General features: G+C 40.5%; 2 protein-coding genes across 15 annotated transcripts in view; both read right to left on the reverse strand.

Moving 5' to 3' along the window:
- LOC132447907 (uncharacterized) overlaps nucleotides 1–19,128 on the reverse strand; it is a 46,646-nt gene that overhangs the window by 15,723 nt on the left and 11,795 nt on the right. The window lies entirely within an intron of this gene.
- Nucleotides 2,828–17,284, reverse strand: LOC132447909 (uncharacterized). Of its 8 annotated transcripts, none has more exons than XM_060038924.1 (2): nucleotides 15,723–16,248; nucleotides 2,828–4,089 (listed from the first exon to the last, which is right to left on the reverse strand). In XM_060038924.1, the coding sequence occupies exon 2, from the start codon at nucleotides 4,080–4,082 to the stop codon at nucleotides 3,030–3,032; it is 1,053 nt and encodes a 350-aa protein (XP_059894907.1). In that variant the 5' UTR covers nucleotides 4,083–4,089; nucleotides 15,723–16,248; the 3' UTR covers nucleotides 2,828–3,029. The 8 variants fall into 8 exon arrangements, with proteins under 8 accessions (XP_059894907.1, XP_059894909.1, XP_059894908.1 ...); XM_060038926.1 differs by lacking the exon at nucleotides 15,723–16,248 and adding an exon at nucleotides 7,293–7,341; XM_060038925.1 differs by lacking the exon at nucleotides 15,723–16,248 and adding an exon at nucleotides 4,513–4,894.

Genomic DNA, 19,128 nt, shown 5'->3' on the forward strand with positions numbered 1-19,128 from the left:
CCTGGACTCAATATTCTTTCATCATATTAAACTTTAAAATCTATAAGAAAAAAAAAAGCCAAACATAAGATTCAAAGGCTACAAAAATAATAAAAAATCCACCAAAATTGCCAAAGAAAATCTTTAGACCAAGACTCAGATTTTTTTTTTAAGAAACAGAATTTTTTCATTTAGTTCCCTTTAAGAAATATTGGCCAATGAAGTTGGAGCAGTTTGCACATTTTTCTGATATGACCATTTTGTTATTGTATAAACAAACATACAACTATTAGGTGGATACCAATACCCCCCACTAAAAATAGACCCAAATTGTGGTATTGCACCCAAAGGAGGCACTATTTATAAAAATATATGAACTAGCCTTATTTCTCCTTACTAGATTGACCTGGACTCAATATTCTTTCATCATATTAATCTCTAAAATCAGATGCATCTTTTTCACCCTGGTCTTCTGCTCTAAAAATGTTTACTTTTCCCACAATTTCATAGAAATGCCAAACGTCCAGTCTCAACCCATTTTGCCTATACAACCATTTTTGTTATTGTATATCTACCATACGGCTATCATTAGGTGGATACCATTAACAGTGCACATTTTCAGATCTGTTCTATTTTAGGAAAGCCCTTAATTCTCTTGTGAAATGTGTGCTAGGAGTTTTCTTGATGATGCGTGCTTATCAATCGACATTTTCCCCATGTGAATGAGGCTCTATGCAGTTCAGGAATGTCAGTGGCTCAACGGGATAATGAATTGTACTGGTGATCCTTAGGTGTAGAGTTCGAATCCTGATTAGAGCATTATGAACAAGCTGAACATGACATTCTGTCATTGCCACTCATTTAAGAAACACAACATTGAACAGCACCTGAAATTCATCAGGCAATCAACATTCCGGCTCATTAGTTTCAACGAATCTGACGGCCAAGACGGAGTATGGCATTAAGGGGAACTTCTTCATTAACCATTTTTCCTTCATAATTAACTCTGTCATATTTATATTTCTTCCGTTAGTGTTCTTGACTACAAAGGTTTTCATTTCCCCAGAATTTCAAAGATGTTTCAGTTATATGCTTTTAAGAAAGCCCTCAATTCACTTGAGAAATGTGTGCTTGGAGTTTTCTGGATGTTGTATGCTTATCAATAGAGATTTTGACCATGTGAATGGTCAGAACCTGAACTGCAGTGAATGAGGCTGCAGTTCAGGTTTATCAGTGGCTCAATGGGCACCTTGTACATTATAGCATTATGAACAAGCTGAACATGACATTCGGCCATTGCTTTGCAGCTCACCTGAAAGCCGAGGCACATTATTGCAATAAGTGGAACATCTTCATCAACGTCTTTGCTTCATAATTATGTCATATTTATATAGCTTCCATTAGTGTGTCCTTGACTTTTAATTTTGCTCGGACCCCGTTTAACACCGCTTGTGGGTATATTTATGTTTATTTACTTTAAACATACAGTAAAGGAAAGGCGGTAGGTGGGAAATCATAATGGAACCAGCGATATGATTGAAGGTTTTTTTGTCGACAAAATTTGCAAGATTGGCGTAGTTTTCTACCCCTGAATCGTTGGATTTCTTTCCTCAAAGCCCGCCCACATTCTCTTGGGGACCAATGGTTGTCGTACAATGTTCTTCAAAACACGTCGATACTCTAACACTGAATAGAAAAGTTTTAACAAGGTGTGTCCTTGCTGGAGGTTGGTGAACTCATTGTCATCCAATGTCATTCAGGCCTTGAAATTGGTCCTCCAAACTTGTTAAAAGTAAGGAGCATCAGCAAAAATGTAAGGAACACAAATTAAGACAAAAATGTTTTTATTGATTTAGTTTTTTTTGTTATCACAATAATAAGAGTGCTTCTTTTTAAAAACAAGTGGGATGCAAATAAAGGGAAAGTAAGCCTACAGACTGAAAAAAGAGTTACAGAAATCTTTAAATACTTGACTAAAGATCAATAAACATAAATGTTTGAGAATTATGCTCCCATTATATTCAAGATCAAAGCCCTCACTGTAATTCTGCATTTTTAAGTATTCACCAATAATCCCGCTACGGCAATGTAATATTCCCCCTCGGGACACCCTAACATGTAATGGTAGTGCCCGCCCTGACTCAGTGTTGAATAATAATAATCATGAGGAAGTACCGGTAACTAACATGTCTCATTTAATGCAGAGCACATTAAACCTACTAAAGCAACGAAGATAAATTAAGATACATTCATCCAGGCCATACCGAGTGTCCTTCCTAGCAAATGTAGAGAAATTAAAATATATATGTATATTATCTTTGTATTATTTGTCATTATTGTAAGGACCCCCTCGAAAATGAGATGGTACATCTCAAGAGGCTATCCTTGAAAAAAAGAATAAAGAATAAGCATTAAACACACACAGACACACAGACACACAGACACACACACATAAACACACAGGAACTTGGATTGTCAAGTGCAAAACATTTACCCTGATTAAACACATCTGAATCAACGTTTATATTGACCTGATATAACGATTTACAGTGTTTGCTGAAAACATTTGTTTTAAATGCTTTAGATATCGTTCACAGATTGTCTGACAAAAAGAGAAAAGAGGCAACGACGTATGCCTTTGTTTGTTGAACCTGACCCGATGGCGTTTGTTTAGTGGAACCGTTGTTTCAAAGGTTCCCCAGTGTGGCCCAGTACTCTAGTGAAGGATCCCACTGGTGTCCCGGTGGTTCTTGTAGAGCACTGACTTCACTCCTATCTGTAGGGTATGGCGTGGAACTCCACTCCGGTGAACCTTGGCCTTCCCATGGGGGCCAGCTCTCACCTCTACTATGCTCTTCACCTTTAAAGCTAGGCAGGGTCTAGCACCCCACTACATCTCCAAATGTTTATATTTATTGTGCCTATGATTGTATGTATTCTGTATCTTATTTATTCGGTACTTTGTGTTTCAGCTATTCTGTTCTCCTAGTCTGGTTTCATTCTATTCTGTCATCCACTTTGTAATCTACTTTGGAAAGGTGCCCTATGCTTTAAGTTATGGACTTGTATAATATTGTTATTATGGTTATTGCTATTATTATTATTATTATTATTGTTATTATTATTCCTATACATATCTTGCAGGCTGTAGGGCAACATTGATCATTGTGCCTGACCTGATTGAGTTGCCTATGGTTGTAGTCGTTTTCGGGAATATTCAAAGATATGTACTCCGTTGCGCTTGTTCCATTGTTAAGTTTCGGAGGACGCCTCGGTTCTCCAACGTTTTGTTTGGGAGGAAGCTTCGGTTCTCCAACGTTTTGTTTGGGAGGAAGCTTCGGTTCTCCAACGTTACGTTTTGGAGGACGCTTCGTTTCTCGAGCTCTGTTGGGTCTGCAAGGCAAATTCTTCTCAGTGATCACGATGAACAACAGCAGTCCGACACACGCCAGCTGGCCAAACTTGTTTCTTATAGACGAAAGTTCGTCGCTGTCGATGGCGCTACCGAAGTTGGTTCCGATCTCTGACAGCTCGGACTGTTGATTTTGGTCCAAGGAGAATTCTCTGAGCTCCCTCAAGAGGTTGATGGTGATCTGGTAGGTGTGCTCTGGGTCATACACAGTCCCCAGACCCTGATTGGCATGGTAGTGCTGTGTGATGAACACCTGGTCGATGGTGTCCTGGCCCAAGAGCGAGAATATAATGCGAGCCCTGTTGAGTTCCTCCCTCCCCAACAGATGGTTTCGCTGACCGGTGACATAAGAGGGCAAAGAGTTTCCGTTATTGTTGATCATGGGGTTGATGTTGCCAAGGGTGTAGTACTGCTGGCCGGGTGGCAGTGGATCCAGGACTCCATCAAAGTTTCCATAGTGATGAGTGCCATAGTCTCCATTGTTTGGTTCAAAGGTCAGCTCTATCAAGTCATTGTTGTCTATTTCTATTGTGTTGGCAAACCAGTGGAGCAACGCAAGGCTGTGCTTGGGCACCGATTGGCCGAAGGGGATTTTCTTCAGGTCGTTGATTGATTTGAGAATTCCAATAGTTGATGCAGTAGGAAGGATTGATAGAAGGACTAAAAAGCCCATCAGATGACTTTCCGACATGGTCGACCTGGAAAAAACAAAACACATATTTCTATGAATTGTATATTCATTTTAGTAATCCATGAATTTAATTCTGGATTCTGATTGGTCATAATTTTCCAAGGATGTGCATTATTGTTCCATAACAGGAAACCTCTGTCTTTTAACAGTTCCAAATCAATGATTTACAAATCCAGCAACAACAGTCAAATAGAGCTATCACTATCAACTGATGCACCCACACAAACCCCTGTGCTGCTATGAGTAATAAAACCTGTTGTGGTTACAACTTACTTAATTTGAGGATAAAAATATATACAATAACAAAACAAACAATGTGACCCTGATACGTAGTGGATTATAAATACAAAATCTGCCCATATAGTTCAGAATTTAAAAAGCATTAAATTAAAATCAATGTATTGTTGGTTTTGAGGTGTGAGCTGCTTACCTGTTAGACTACGGTTCAGTATTGGTGTGGAATCCTTTCTGCCGTCGTCTGAGCTCGCAGTCCTGATCGGTTGTGGTTTTAAATAAAACCCTGCTTAACTTTCTATTTCCCCATAATTGAAACTCTTGATTTGTGAATAGTCCTTCATTCTCTTGTTTGGGGCAACTCAGGTTTGAACCTGTTTCAAAGCGGTACAATTTAAGTTGTATGTCACGTGGCATAAAAGGTGGCATGATTGGAATTTTGGAAGTCTGCCCACATTCTCTGTGGAACCAATTGTAGTCGTACAATGTTTGTTGTCAACACACCCAGAAGTGTGTTCTGACTGGTTTGGTTGGTTGGTGTGTGACAATTGGTATCCAATGTCATTCAGGTCTTAACACTTCACGGGATAAGTAGTAGTTTTAAAATAAATGCTCTTAAAATGCGATGCCTACGTTTTTTTGACCCGTTATTTTCTATATGCGTGCATCCACGTCATGTTTCTGTCCATCTGTGAAAACAACAAGATGGCTGACATTTATTTTCTTCTCTGTGAAAAATGCAATATTTTCATATTGATTCAGAATTAAATTGGTTTTAGGAAAATTTGCAGCAAGAAATGTGCATTTTATCACCATAACCTTCGTTCAGTGATTATATATTCAGTTTAGGTTGGTAGTTATAACCAAGATTCATTCTGAATGGTTGAATTTAGAAAATTGTTGGAATACAACGTTTCCTATCGATGACCACTTAAACTATAAGATCCTAAGATCCAAAAATGCTTGAACATTTGTCAAGTAAGCCTACAGACTTAAAAAAAAACAACATTAGAGATCTTTCAACTTAACTGTAAAGAATTTAACATAAATGTATGAGAATCATGCTTCCTTAATAATCAAGTTCAGAGCCCTCACTGTAATTCTGCATAGATAAAGTATTCACAGATGTAACATTCCCTATGGGAACACCCATTCAAACATGTAATGGTAGCGCCCACCCTCACTTGCAGTGCAGAATAATAATAACAATAATAATAAGGAAGTACCATAACTCGCTATTGAAAACAGTGTTTTTGTATTTAATTCAAACATGTCTCATATAATCGTCTTATTTACACCGACACACACACACACACACGCGCACGCACGCACGCACGCGCGTGCGCGCACACACACACACACTTGAATTGTGAGGTGCAAAAAAATACCAACGAAGAGATACAGATTAAGATACATTTATCCGGGCACATAATGAGTGTACATCCTAGCAAATGTACAGAGAAAATAAAAGTTTAAAGAACCAATTTATAAGCATAGTTGTTGGGACGATGGGAGTTATGTGTTCTCTGGAGGGGGAGTTAGTAAGCAGTCGGGCAGCAGAGTTTTGTACATATTGCAATTTTTGAAGAATAGTGGAGGGGAGGCAATACAGAATGCTATTTCAATTGTCGAGTCTGCAAGTGATGAGGGCGTGGATTAGTGTTTCGGCAGCTGAGGATGAAAGGGTGGGTCGAAGGCGTGCAATGTTGCGGAGGTGGAAGAAGGATGTTTTTCTGACGCGGTTTATGTGTGACTTGAAGGAGAGCGTGGGGTCCATGATGATGCCGAGGTTTCTGACCAGGGGGGAGGGAGTGACAGAGTGACCATCGATGCAAAGTGAGAAGTTCTGGGAGGTTTGGGATGGTTTTTGGGTCGTAGATGATCATTTCAGTTTTATTGCCGTTGAGTTTGAGGAAGTTGTGGTCCATCCAGGTTTTTTTGTCCGTGAGACAGTTGGTGAGAGTGGATAGGATGGCAGGAGTAATGGCGGTGGTGGTGATGTATAGTTGGGTATCGTCAGCGTAACAGTGAAATTGAAGACCATGGCGCAAATGATGTGACCTAGTGGGAGAATGTAGAGGATGAAGAGGATGGGGCCAAGCACTGAGCCTTGGGGGACTCCTGGTGAGACAGGGATGGTGTGGGATCTGTGGTTGTTGATGGAGATATATTGGAATCTTTCAGACAGGTAAGAGGTGAACCAGGAGAGGGCGGAGTCAGTTATGCCAATGGATTGCAGACGGCTGAGGAGGATGGAGTGATTGACGTGTCAAAGGCAGCACTGAGGTCGAGGAGGAGGAGAATGGTGAGGAAGCCGAAGTAAGAGGAGAGTAGGAGGTCGTGGGTGACTTTAAGTAGGGCTTTCAGAACTGTGGTGGGTTCGGAAGCCGGATTGGAATGTTTCGGATAGGTTATTGGAGAGCAGGTATTGCTTCAGTTGCGTTGCGACCAGGGACGCAGGAAGTGAGGTGCTCCGGGTGCTGCAGCACCCCCCTAGTGGACAACAGACGCAACTACAACACTTGAACTCAGGCAATGCCGCGTTTTTTTATTTTTTTTCTCCGTCATTCGATTACATACAGCACCCAGTGCCGCCGCTCTTATAACGTGCGCATCACGCTGCGCGTCATAGGAGCGTTTATTATTCCCCCCTCCCCCCCCCCCCCCCCGTCAACAATCGTTTGCACCCCCCCCCCCCCCCCCGCTCAACAATTCAGTAGTCAGCACCCCCCCTTCATATGACTTCCTGCGTCCCTGGTTGCGACGGCTCTTTCCAGTAATTTTGAGAGGAATAAAACCTGTTGTGGTTATAACTTACTTAATTTGAGAATTAAAAATACACACAATAACAAAAAAAATATTGGGACCCTGATACGTAGTGGATTATGAAAACAAAATCTGCCCATATAGTTCTGAATTTAAAAAACATTAAATTAAAATCAATGTCTCGTTAGTTTTGAGGTGTGAGCTGCTTACCTGTTAGGCTACAGTTCAGTATTGGTGTGCAATCATTTCTGCCGTCGTCTGAGCTCACAGTCCTGATCTGTTGTGGTTTTAAATACAACCCTGCTTAACTTTCTGTTTGATGGCTCTGCGAATATACCCACCGCCGAGAGGGCTAAGCATAGCCACAAACTAAAGGTTGAGGAGCACTTCAGCATATCTAACCCCCGGCGCATGTGGCAGGGCTTGCAAGCAATTGCAGATTTCAGACCCTCTCATGCCTCCACCCTGTCCACCGACCACTCCTTTCCAGATGAGCTAAATAAGTTCTATGCTCGTTTTGACTGCAACAACAATGAGGTGGCCACCAAGGCCACTCTGCCTGCAAACCACTTGCCCCTCACCCTCTCCCCTACAGAGGTGAAGGCAGCACTGAGCAGAACCAACAAACGAAAGGCTGCTGGCCCCGATGGCATCCCCGGACGTGTGCTCAACACCTGTGCAGAGCAGCTGCCCAAGCAAAAGTCCCTGCGTGCTTCAAATCCACCTCAATTGTGCCTGTCCCTAAACACAGCTCCCCAAAGAGCCTGAATGATTACCGACCAGTGGCACTCACCTCCACCATCATGAAATGCTTCAAGAGGCTGGTCTTAGACCACCTGAAAACCAAACTCCCACCCACACCAGACCCCTATCAGTTTGCCTACCGTCAGAACAGGAGCACGGACGACGCCATCACCACAGTCCTACACCCATCCCTTTACTACCTGGACCTCTGTAACACCTACGTAAGGCTGCTGTTTATTGATTTCAGCTCGGCATTCAATTCAATCATCCCTTCCAAACTAATCAATAAGCTCAGGGTCCTTGGCATCAATCCCCTCCTACGCAATTGGATACTGGACTTTCTGACCAACAAACCCCAGCATGTCAGACTGGATAAGCTCACCTCCCAAACACTCATCCCGAACACTGGTCTTCCTCAGGGATGTGTGCTGAGTCACCTCCTCTACTCCCTCTTCACACATGACTGCTCTGCAGTCCTGTTCATGCTTCAAACACAATCGTCAAGTTTGCAGACGATACAACCACTCTCCCTACCATAACCTCAATATACGAGAAGATGTGCCTTCGAAAAGCACGCAACATCATAAAGGACACCTCTCGCCCCAACCATGGACTGTTTACCCTTGAACGTGGCACCCGCTCTGGGGCACGCTACCGCAGCCTCCCAGGCAAAACTAACAGGAATATAAACAGCTTCTTCTCCTCAGCTGTCAGACAGCTAAAATACCCATCCATATCTCATTCTGCCTAGTCCCTAATGCTCAATCGCACTTTTCTGCCCTGCATGCACTTTACTGTATAACTGTTGTAATTAACGTTTGCTGCACAGATATTATACTGTAAGTATATTTATACATGTTGCTCAAACTGTAAGAGTGCTTGCACTCAGGTTAGACACACCTACATTCCGTTGCATTGTAACCAGTTACTGTGCAATGACAATAAAGTGAATCTAATCTAATCTAATAATCTGTTTTCGAAAGGGGCTGTAGAGATTAGGGTCTCTATTTATTAAACATGTATATTATTATTATGGATTTTGATTTTGTGGCCACAAAAATTGGTGTGATTGGAGTTGTTTTCTCCTGGATCGTTGGATTTCTTTCCTCAAAGCCCGCCCACATTCTCTTGGGGACCAATGGCTGTCGTACAATGTTCACCTCGATACTCTTACACTGAATAGAAAAGCTTGAACAAGGTGTGTCCTTGCTAGAAGTTGGTCAATTCATTGTCATCCAATGTCATTCAGGTCTTGAGATTTACTTTTTCACTTGGTAGCACTGGTATTATGAACTTAGGAGCATCAGCAAAAATTTAAGGAACACAAATTAAGATAAAAATATTTTTATTTTTTTGTTTAGAGTAACAGTGCTTCTTCTTTTTAAGAACAAGTGGGATGTAAATACAGGGAAAGTTAGCCTACAGACTGAAAAAAATTACAGAAATCCTTAAATTCTTAACTAAAGAGCATTAAACATAAATGTATGAGAATTATGCTTCCATTATATTCAAGATCAGAGCCCTTAAAGTAATTCTGCATATTTTAAGTATTCACCAATAATCCCACCACGGAAATGTAACATTGCCCCTCGGAACTACTAACATGTAATGGTAGTGCCCATCCTCACTCGCAGTGTGGAATAACAATATTAAGAATAAGCAAGTACCCTTAACTCGCTATCGCAAACAGTGTTTTTGTATTTAATTCTAACACACACACACACACACACACACACACACACACACACACACTTCTACTTGAAGACATTTACCAAAAAATGTACCCTGTCTCTCTGAATCATTCTCATTTAAAGATAGATTAACCACATCTGGATCAACATATTACCAGAGAGCAATGTGTTGTTTTTTTTGCTTCCCTGCAATTTCCCTTGGAGTTTTTGGTTTCCCCACGTTTGCATTGTTTAGATATTGTTAACATATTTTCTGCCTGCCTGGTAAAGTAAAGGCAAGATCTTGTGTCTTTGCAGAGCCTGACCTGATGGCGTTTGTTCAGTGGAACCGTTGTTTCCAAGGTTCCCCAGTGTGGCCCAGTACTCTAGTGAAGGATCCCACTGGTGTCCCGGTTGTTCTTGTAGAGCACTACCATCTCTCCTCTCGGTATTAATTATCATTTATTCTGTACTTTATTCTGGTTTTGTTCTATTATGTCAAGCACTTTGTAATCTGCTACACAATTTCATATCTGAAGATGGTTGCATACTGCTATAATTATCATTGCTCCTATGAATGCCAGTGTCAGGGATGCTATTGTAATGCAAAGCTTATTGTCCCTGTTCTGACGAGCAGCCTGTAGCCCGTAGATGGGATGGTATGGTGGATAATACATCATTGACTGAGGAGTGCTGCTTGATCGAACCCTACGTTTCGGAGGACGGTTCTGATCTCGATCTCTGTTGGGTCTGCAAGGCAAATACCTCTGGTTGATCACGATGAAAAACAGCAGTCCGAAACACGCAAGCTGGCACCACGTGTTTTCTAGCAAGGAAAGTTCGTTATTGCCGATGCTGCTCCCGAAGTAAATTCCGATCTCTGAGAGCTCGGACTGTTCTCTTCGGTCCAAGGAGAAGACTCTGAGCTCCCTCAAGAGGTTGATGCTGATCCGGTAGGTGTGCTCTGGGTCGTACTCAGTCCCCTGACCCTGATCGGCCTGGTAGTGCTGTGTGATGTACACCCGGTGGATGGTGTTCTGAGACGAGAGTGCGAATATGATGCGGGCCCTGTTCAGTTCCTCACCCACCAACAGATAGTTTAGGTCATTTGTGTAATAATTAGGCAAACACCTACTCTCATTGTTGTTCATGAAGTGGATGTTGCCGAGGGTAAAGTACCGGTGGCCAAAGGGAAGCAGATCCAGGAATCCCTGAAAGTTTCCATATTGATGAGCGCCATAGTCTCCATGGTTTGGGTCAAAGTTCAACTTTAGCCTGTTGTTGTTGCTCAATTCTATTGCGTTGGCAAACCAGTGGAGCAGCACAAGGCTGTGCTTGGGCACTGATTGGCCGAAGGGGATTTTCTTCAGGTCGTTGATTGAATTGAGAATTCCAATAGTTGATTCAGTAGGAAGGAATGAGAGAAAGAGGACTAAAAAGCCCATTTGATGACTTTCTGCCATGGTCAACCTTGAAAAAACACAACACAAAACACATTCAAACAAACAAAGGGACTTGATTTATATTTGCAATCTGCAAATCTTCAACAACACAGTAGGTATTTTGGCTTCTTCTGGACATTTTCTTGCAAGTGAATTTCCATTTCCAATTTCCAGTTGCCATCAGGGCGTTCTTATGCTTTACCTGATTGTAGAACTAACCGCCATTCCAAGTCGTTCAATTTGACTACTAAACGCTCCGTAGTTGTGTATGTGTATTTGTTGTTTGTATGTTACTGTATGTACAACAAGCTGCTCAAACAAATTGCCCCTAGTGGGATTAATAAAGTTGTATTGTATTTACTCATTTAAAGAAAATTGATTTTTTTATATAAATCATCTCTGAAGATTAAACATTGTTTGTTACATTTTAGTATACCATGCATTGTTAAATACTTTATCCTGATTGGTTATAATGTTACAATGGTGTGCATTATTCTCCAATAACTGGACACCTCTTTCTTTTAACAGTTCCAAATCAATGATCTACAAATCCAGCAGCAACAATAGTCAAATAGAGCTATCACTATCAACTGATGCACCCACACAAACCCCTGTGCTGCTTTGAGTAATAAAACCTGTTGTGGTTATAACTTACTTAATTTGATAATAAAGAATGAATAAATATATAATAACAAACCACACATTGTAACATAGTGGATTCGAAATTTAAATGTAGTTCTTAATTTGAAAAACATCAAATCAAAATAAGTGCTCATCATTAGTTGTGAGGTGTGAGCTGCTTACCTGTTAGTCTACGGTTCAGTATTGGTGTGGAATCCTTTCTGCCGTCGTCTGAGCTCACAGTCTCGATCTGTTTTGCTTTTAAATACAACCCTGTAATAAAACTCTTGATTGGAAGTCCTTGGATCTCTGGTTTGGGGTGTGGAACCTGTCTCAAAGCGGTACAGCAAATGCGGTTTGTTGCCAACACACCCAGAAGTTTGTTCTGACTGGTTTGGTTGGTTGGTGTCTGAGACAATTGATATCCAATGTCATTCAGGTCTTGACAATCACTATTTGTCTTGGTAGCATTTACGATCCAAACTTCAAAAGCTTAGGAGCACCAGCCTATATTCCGGAGCACCCACCAACATGTAAGAAGTTAGTTTGCTGTTGCTGGCATGCTATTGTTCCTCCAGTCAGTTTGACGTACTAATATGTTGCGGTTCCCCCACTCCCCTATAGACGTAGCCAGCTTACATCTTTGACTCAATAAACAATAAATTTAGTTTTTCATTGTGTTTCTTTTGTGTCCACAATGCTAAAGTGCCTTTCAAACATGCAGTCTTACCCTGCAAAGTTCAAGAAGATTTCCTGTATTGGGTCATGTGTTAATTGGACCAAAGATCGACATTCCAGGGAAATCTGCAACAGCCCTGGCTGTCTGTCTGTTTTATGATAACCCAGTCTCACACCAACATGTAGTATAGCTGCGTTGGTCCACACTGGAAAACGACAAAGTTTTACAATAACTGCTCTGAAATTATGATTCGTCTACATTTTTTGGCCTCTTCTTTTCTATAGGCCTGTGTTGACGTCACATGTTTCTGTCTGTCTGTGAAAACAAACTAGATAGCTGACATTTATTTTGTTCTCAGTGGAAAATGCAATATTTTGATATTGATTAAGCAAATACGTAGCAAGAAGTTTGCATTTTATTGTACTTAACCTTCGCTCAGTGATTGTATCTGCGGTTTTGTTTGTTAGTTATAACCAATATTCTTTTGGGTCTCACCAGAAAATTGTTAGAATACAAATATTTTCTATCGATGAACTCTTTAACCCTAATATCCTGCCGCACACACACACACACACACACACACACACACACACACACACACACACACACAATCTCTTTTATCTTCTTATACCATATATTTTATTTGTTTGCATTGCTGAGGAGTGCCTGGGATACAAAAATGTAATTGCAAGCTATGACTGTTGTGTATTTGACAAGCAATGGAACTTGAATTTGAATGCTACAATGGTTGATAAGGACGCTGCTGTCACTGAAAACCAAACATGGCTATTGATTCGGCAGGGCGGGATTTAAGTGTTTTGTCATTGGTGCAATGAAATAACTACTGCATGTTTATTGCCTTTAAACATACAGTAAGGGCAAGGCGGTGGGGGGGAATCATATTGGAACCAGCGATATGATTGAAGGTTTTTTTCATTGTGGCTACAAAAATTGGCATGATTGGACTAGTTTTCTACCCCTGGATAGTTGGATTTCTTTCCTCAAAGCCCGCCCACATTCCCTTGGGTATAAATGGCTGATCAAAATACCATGATACTCTAACACTGAATAGAAAAGCATAGACAAGGTGTGTTCTGGCTGGAGGTTGGTGAACTCATTGTCATCCAATGTCAGTCAGGTCTTGAGATTTACTTTTTGACTTGGTAGCACTGGTGTTCCGAACTTCAAAAAGTTAGGAGCATCAGCAAAAATGTAAGGAACACAAATTACGAAGAACATTTTTTTATTGATTTGTTTTTTTTGTTACCACAATAGTAAGAGTGCTTCTTTTTAAGAACAGGTGGGATGTAAATACAGGGAAGTAAGCCAACAGACTGAAAAAAACAATTACAGAAATCTTTAAACTTAACTAAAGATCATTAAACATACATGTAGGGTTAGAGAATTATGCTTCCATTATATTCAAGATCAGAGCCCTCACTGTAATTCTGCATATTTATACAGAGAAAATAAGAAAAAAAAATATCAACATAAAACACACACAGACGGAGTATTACTTGAATTGTCAAATGCAAAATATTTACCCTGTCTGTCTGAATAATTCTCATTTAAAGATTGACGAAACACATCTGGATCAACACATTACCAGGTATAACGATGTACAGCATGTGCTTCCCTGTAATTTCCCTTGGAGTTTTTGGTTTCCCTCATTTTAAATTGTTTAGATATGTCTTCACATATTGTCAGCCACCCTGGTAAAGTTTGCTAGCCTAAGTGGAACTGATGTTTCAAAGGTTCCCCAGTGTGGCCCAGTACTCCCACTGGTGTCCCGCTGGTTCTCGGGGAGCACCGACATCACTCCTCCCTGTAGGGCGTGGAACTCCACTCCAGTGAATGGGGGCCAGCTCTCACCTCTACTGTCATCACCTTTAAAGCGAGGCTTGGTCTCGCACGGCCCTGTATCTCAAAACGTTCATATTTAATGTATAGTATTTATTATGTATTTATTGTATGTATTTACTGTCTTTTTTATACTGTTCCTTATTCTGGTTTTATCCTATTCTGTCCAGCACTTTGTATATTATATTATATTATATTATATTATATTATATTATATTATATTATATTATATTATATGATACATAATAATAATAATTATTATTATTGTTAACATTATCATGCAGGCTGTAAGACAACATGGATAATTGTCCCTGACCTGATCGAGTGGCTTATTGTTGTAGTCGTTTTCGGGAATATTCAAAGATATGTAAGGCGTTGCGCTTGTTCGATTGTTACGTTTCGGAGGACGCCTCGATTCTCGAGCTCTGTTGGGTCTGCAAGGCGTATTCCTCTCGTTGATCACGATGAACAACAGCAGTCCGACACACGCCAGCTGGCCCCACGTGTTTCTTATGAGGCAAAGTTCGTCGTAGTCGATGCCGCACCCGAAGTTGGTTCCGATCTCTGACAGCTCGGACTGCTGATTTTGGTCCAAGGAGAAGACTCTGAGCTCCCTCAAGAGGTTGATGGTTATCCGGTAGGTGTGCACTGGGTCATACACAGTCCCCTGACCCTGACTGGCATGGTAGTGCTGTGTGATGAACACCTGACCGATGGTGTCCTGGCCCAAGAGCGAGAATATGATGCGGGCCCTGTTGAGTTCCTCACTCCCCAACAGATGGTTTCGCTGACCGGTGACATAAGAGGGCAAAGCGTTTCCGTTATTGTTGATCATGGGGTTGATGTTGCCGAGGGTGTAGTACTGCTGGCCGGGTGGCAGTCGATCCAGGACTCCCTCATAGTTTCCATAGTGATGAGTGCCATAGTCTCCATTGCTTGGTTCAAAGGTCAGCTCTATCAAGTCGTTGTTATCTATTTCTATGGTGTTGGCAAAAAAGTGGAGCATTACAAGGCTTTGCTTGGGCACCGATTGGCCGAAGGGGATTTTCTTCAGGTCGTTGATTGAGTTGAGAATTCTGATAGTTGATTCAGTAGGAAGGACTGAGAGAAAGAGGACTAAAAAGCCCATTAGATGACTTTCCGACATGGTCGACCTTGAAAAAACACAAAACATATTTACTTATTAAAAGTAAATTGTATTTTTTTATGTAAATCTTATCTGAAGATTAAACATTGTTTATTCAATTTTAGTAGGCCTATATCGTGCATTGTTAAATACTTGATCCTGATTGGTCATAATGTTCCAAGGGTGTGCATTATTTTCCAATAACTGGACACCTCTGTCTTTTAACAGTTCCAAATCAATGCGCTGCTAAACAACAGTCAAATAGAGCTATCTCTGTCAACTGATACACCCACACAAACCCCTGTTCTGCTATTGGTCATAATGCCTGTTGTGTTTATAGCATACACAATTTGATCATTCAAAAAAATGTAGCATAACAAAACACACATTGTGAACCAAACACAAAGTTGATAATAAATACAAAATCGGTCCATATTTCTTAATTTGCAAAACATTCAAATAATATAAACATGTCATTCGTTTTGAGGTGTGAGCTACCTGTTAGGCGTCTGCTCCGTATTGGTGTGGAATCGTTTCTGCCGTTGCCTGACCTCGCGGTCCTGATCTGCTGTAAAATATAAGTTTCACTTTCTGTTTCACCGTAAAGGAAACTCTTGAGTAGTGGGGGGGGGGGCGGCGGCATCTCATGAGAAGCCAGGAAGAACACAACACAAAACACATAATTCTATAAATTGTATATTCATCTTAGTATCCATGCATTGTTCAATTCTAGATTCTGATTGGTCATAATGTTCCAAGGATTTGCATTATTTTTCCATAACAGGAAACCTCTGTCTTTTAAGAGCTCCAAATCAATGACTTACAAATCCAGCAACAATAGTCAAATAGAGCTATCACTATCAACTGATGCACCCACACAAACCCCTGTCCTGCTATTAGTAATAAAACCTGTTGTGGTTACAACTTAAGGCCTATTTAATTTGAGAATAAAAATATATACAACAACAAAACAAACATTTTGACCCTGATACGTAGTGGCAGGGCTCTCAAGTTTTGAACTGAGTTCAGAGTGAGATTTTGTCGGCGGCGGCAGTCACATATTAATATGTGACTGCATACAAATGTGTCCAAAGATATGTTGACTAATGTATGATAGTAAGCATTATTGGCCCTTAACACTAATATTCAGAAACAACACTGCCTCAAAAGGATATTGGCCGAAGCAACACCAGTAGAGGCATATAAATTTCCCTGAACTTTTGAACATTGCAAACGTGCAAAAACTTAATTATATATTTATGTGGCATTCAGTCCAATGCTTAAAAATATATCTGTGGCATTCAGTAGGCCAGTGCTGTGGTAAAGTGTGTAAAGTGTGACCAAGTGCTGTTCAATTGCTAGAACTTTATCAATCCCCTGTAGGAGAAATGTGTTAATGTTTGTCCCTATAAAACAATAATGGTAAAAAGAAAATACAAAACATGACGGTAACCCTAAAGTCAAACCGTCCAATCTGAAGGCTCTACTTAACCACTCCCCCTACACACTTCCACCAATGCAAAGCAAACAGAACTGAGTAGGGGAGAGCGTAGCCTAACTAGTTTGTGACCGACCCAGAGGAACTGGGTTAAATGTGAACATGTATGAGGCTTTAATAAAATCCCGGACGATTTTGAAATTCCTTCTTTTTTTTTTTAAGTGTCTCAAAAAGAGGGCATGTCTGGGCAAAAGAGGATGTCTGGTCACCCTACGTACGGGGAACCCATTTGATTCCTACCCTTCCACTGTTAAATAGCAGCGCAAGTTGGTGCATGGGCGCCTGGTAATTTCTCTGCGTGAGAAATACGAAGTGTGGATGGGTTGAATTACGTGTGTCTCACGCCGAATGCGTGAGACTTGAGAGCCCTGTGGATTATAAACACAAAATCTGCCCATATAGGTCCTAATTTAAAAAACATTCAATTAAAATCAATGTCTTGTTAGTTTTGAGGTGTGAGCTGCTTACCTGTTAGACTACAGTTCAGTAATGGTGTGGAATCCTTTCTGCCGTCGTCTGAGCTCACAGTCCTGATTGGTTGCGGTTTTAAATACAACCCTGCTGAACTTTCTATTTACCCGGAAATGAAACTCTTGATTTGTGACAAGTCCTTCGATCTCTTGTTTGGGGCGGGCAACTCATGCTTTAGAACATGTTTCAAAGCGGTACAATTTAAGTTGCATGTCGTGTGGCATGATTGGAATTACAATGTTTGTTGTCAACACACCCAGAAGTGTGTTCTGACTGGTTTGGTTGGTTGGTTGGTTGGTTTGTGACAATTGGTATCCAATGTCATTCAGGCCTTAACACTTCGCAGAATACGTAGTACTTTTACAATAAATGTTCTTAAAATGCGATGCCTACGTTTTTTGACCCGTTCTTTTCTATATGCGTGCGTCCACGTCATGTTTCTGTCCGTCTATGAAAACAACAAGATGGCTGACATTTATTTTCTTCTCTGTGAAAAATGCAATATTTTCATATTGATTCAGAATTAAATGGGTTTTAGGAACATTTGCAGCAAGAAATGTGCATTTTATCACCATAACCTTCGTTCAGTGATTATATATTCAGTTTAGGTTGGTAGTTATAACCAAGATTCATTCTGAATGGTTGAATTTAGAAAATTGTTAGGATACAACGTTTCCTATCGATGACCACTTAAACTCTAAGATCCTAAGATCCAAAAATTTGTCAAGTAAGCCTACAGACTTAAAAAAAAACATTACAGAGATCTTTAAACTTAACTGTAAAGAATTGAACATAAATGTATGAGAATCATGCTTCCATAATAATCAAGTTCAGAGCCCTCACTGTATTTCTGCCAGTGGTGGACGAAGTAAACCAATTGTGTACTTGAGTAAAAGTACAGTTACATTGCATTGAATATTACTCAAGTAAAAGTAAAAGTATTCACCTCATTTTTTTACTTGAGTAGAAGTACAAAAGTATCTGCCTTCAAAAATACTTAAGTATTAAAAGTAAAAGTATATAATTTTTTTTTTACTGTCACATCAAAACCCCTACTTGAACAGGTGAACAATGCTTTACATTTGCCTAATCAAACAAACAAATAATATTAATGATCTCTCTCAATGACCACACCACCTTGTGCTTCCAGCTCCAGCGTGACTTTGCAATTCTACAATCAGGACGACACCTGAGGTGCGTTCAAGTTCAGCGAACGTAGGCGAACGTTCGCAACGAACGCGTTGACAATTAACGATTTTTGAACACCGTTCTAAACAAACTGTGAACGAAAAAAATGGATACGAAGGCCATGGTATTAGCGGCAGCCTCCATGTTAATGGAAGAGTTTACAGAAGAGGGTTTGCAAGTGGTCGACCTCGTTGAAAGCCTACTGCAGACAACCAGTACGGAAAATTCAAGAATAGAGGGCTACGTCACCGAAGTTGTACCCACTTACTGCGATATAACGTTCAAATCGCAATTTAGGATGCAAAAGACAACAGTTGAAGTAAGGGTGTAGATAGGCTATATGAAACGTTTTATCTATTGCTTTCTGTGTAGGAAAGGAGTAAATGATTTTAATATAGTTTAGTTTAATGCCATGGCAACGAATGTCACGTAGCCGAAGAGAGCACCGCGATCCATCTCTGTTTGTGGAGAACTACCTCTTCAGACAGTTTGCCTATGTTCGTAAACGTTTGCTTGCTTATGTTCGTTTAACGGAAAATGTTTAAAATCTTTCGCGAACGTTCGCCTATGTTTGCGATTCTGAACGCACCTCTGTTGTTAACTTCAGCAGATAATCGCGCGCTGGGCGCTGCCGCTGATTGGTTATAGTCGCGATACACTTTGACCTTTTGGTATTTTATTAAAAATAAAAAAGGAACGAGTAAGGAACGAGTGTTTCTGTAAATGTGAAGAAGTGAAAAGTAATAA

Source organism: Gadus macrocephalus, chromosome 19 (assembly GCF_031168955.1).
Source record: "Gadus macrocephalus chromosome 19, ASM3116895v1".
Classification (NCBI taxonomy): Eukaryota; Metazoa; Chordata; class Actinopteri; order Gadiformes; family Gadidae; genus Gadus; species Gadus macrocephalus.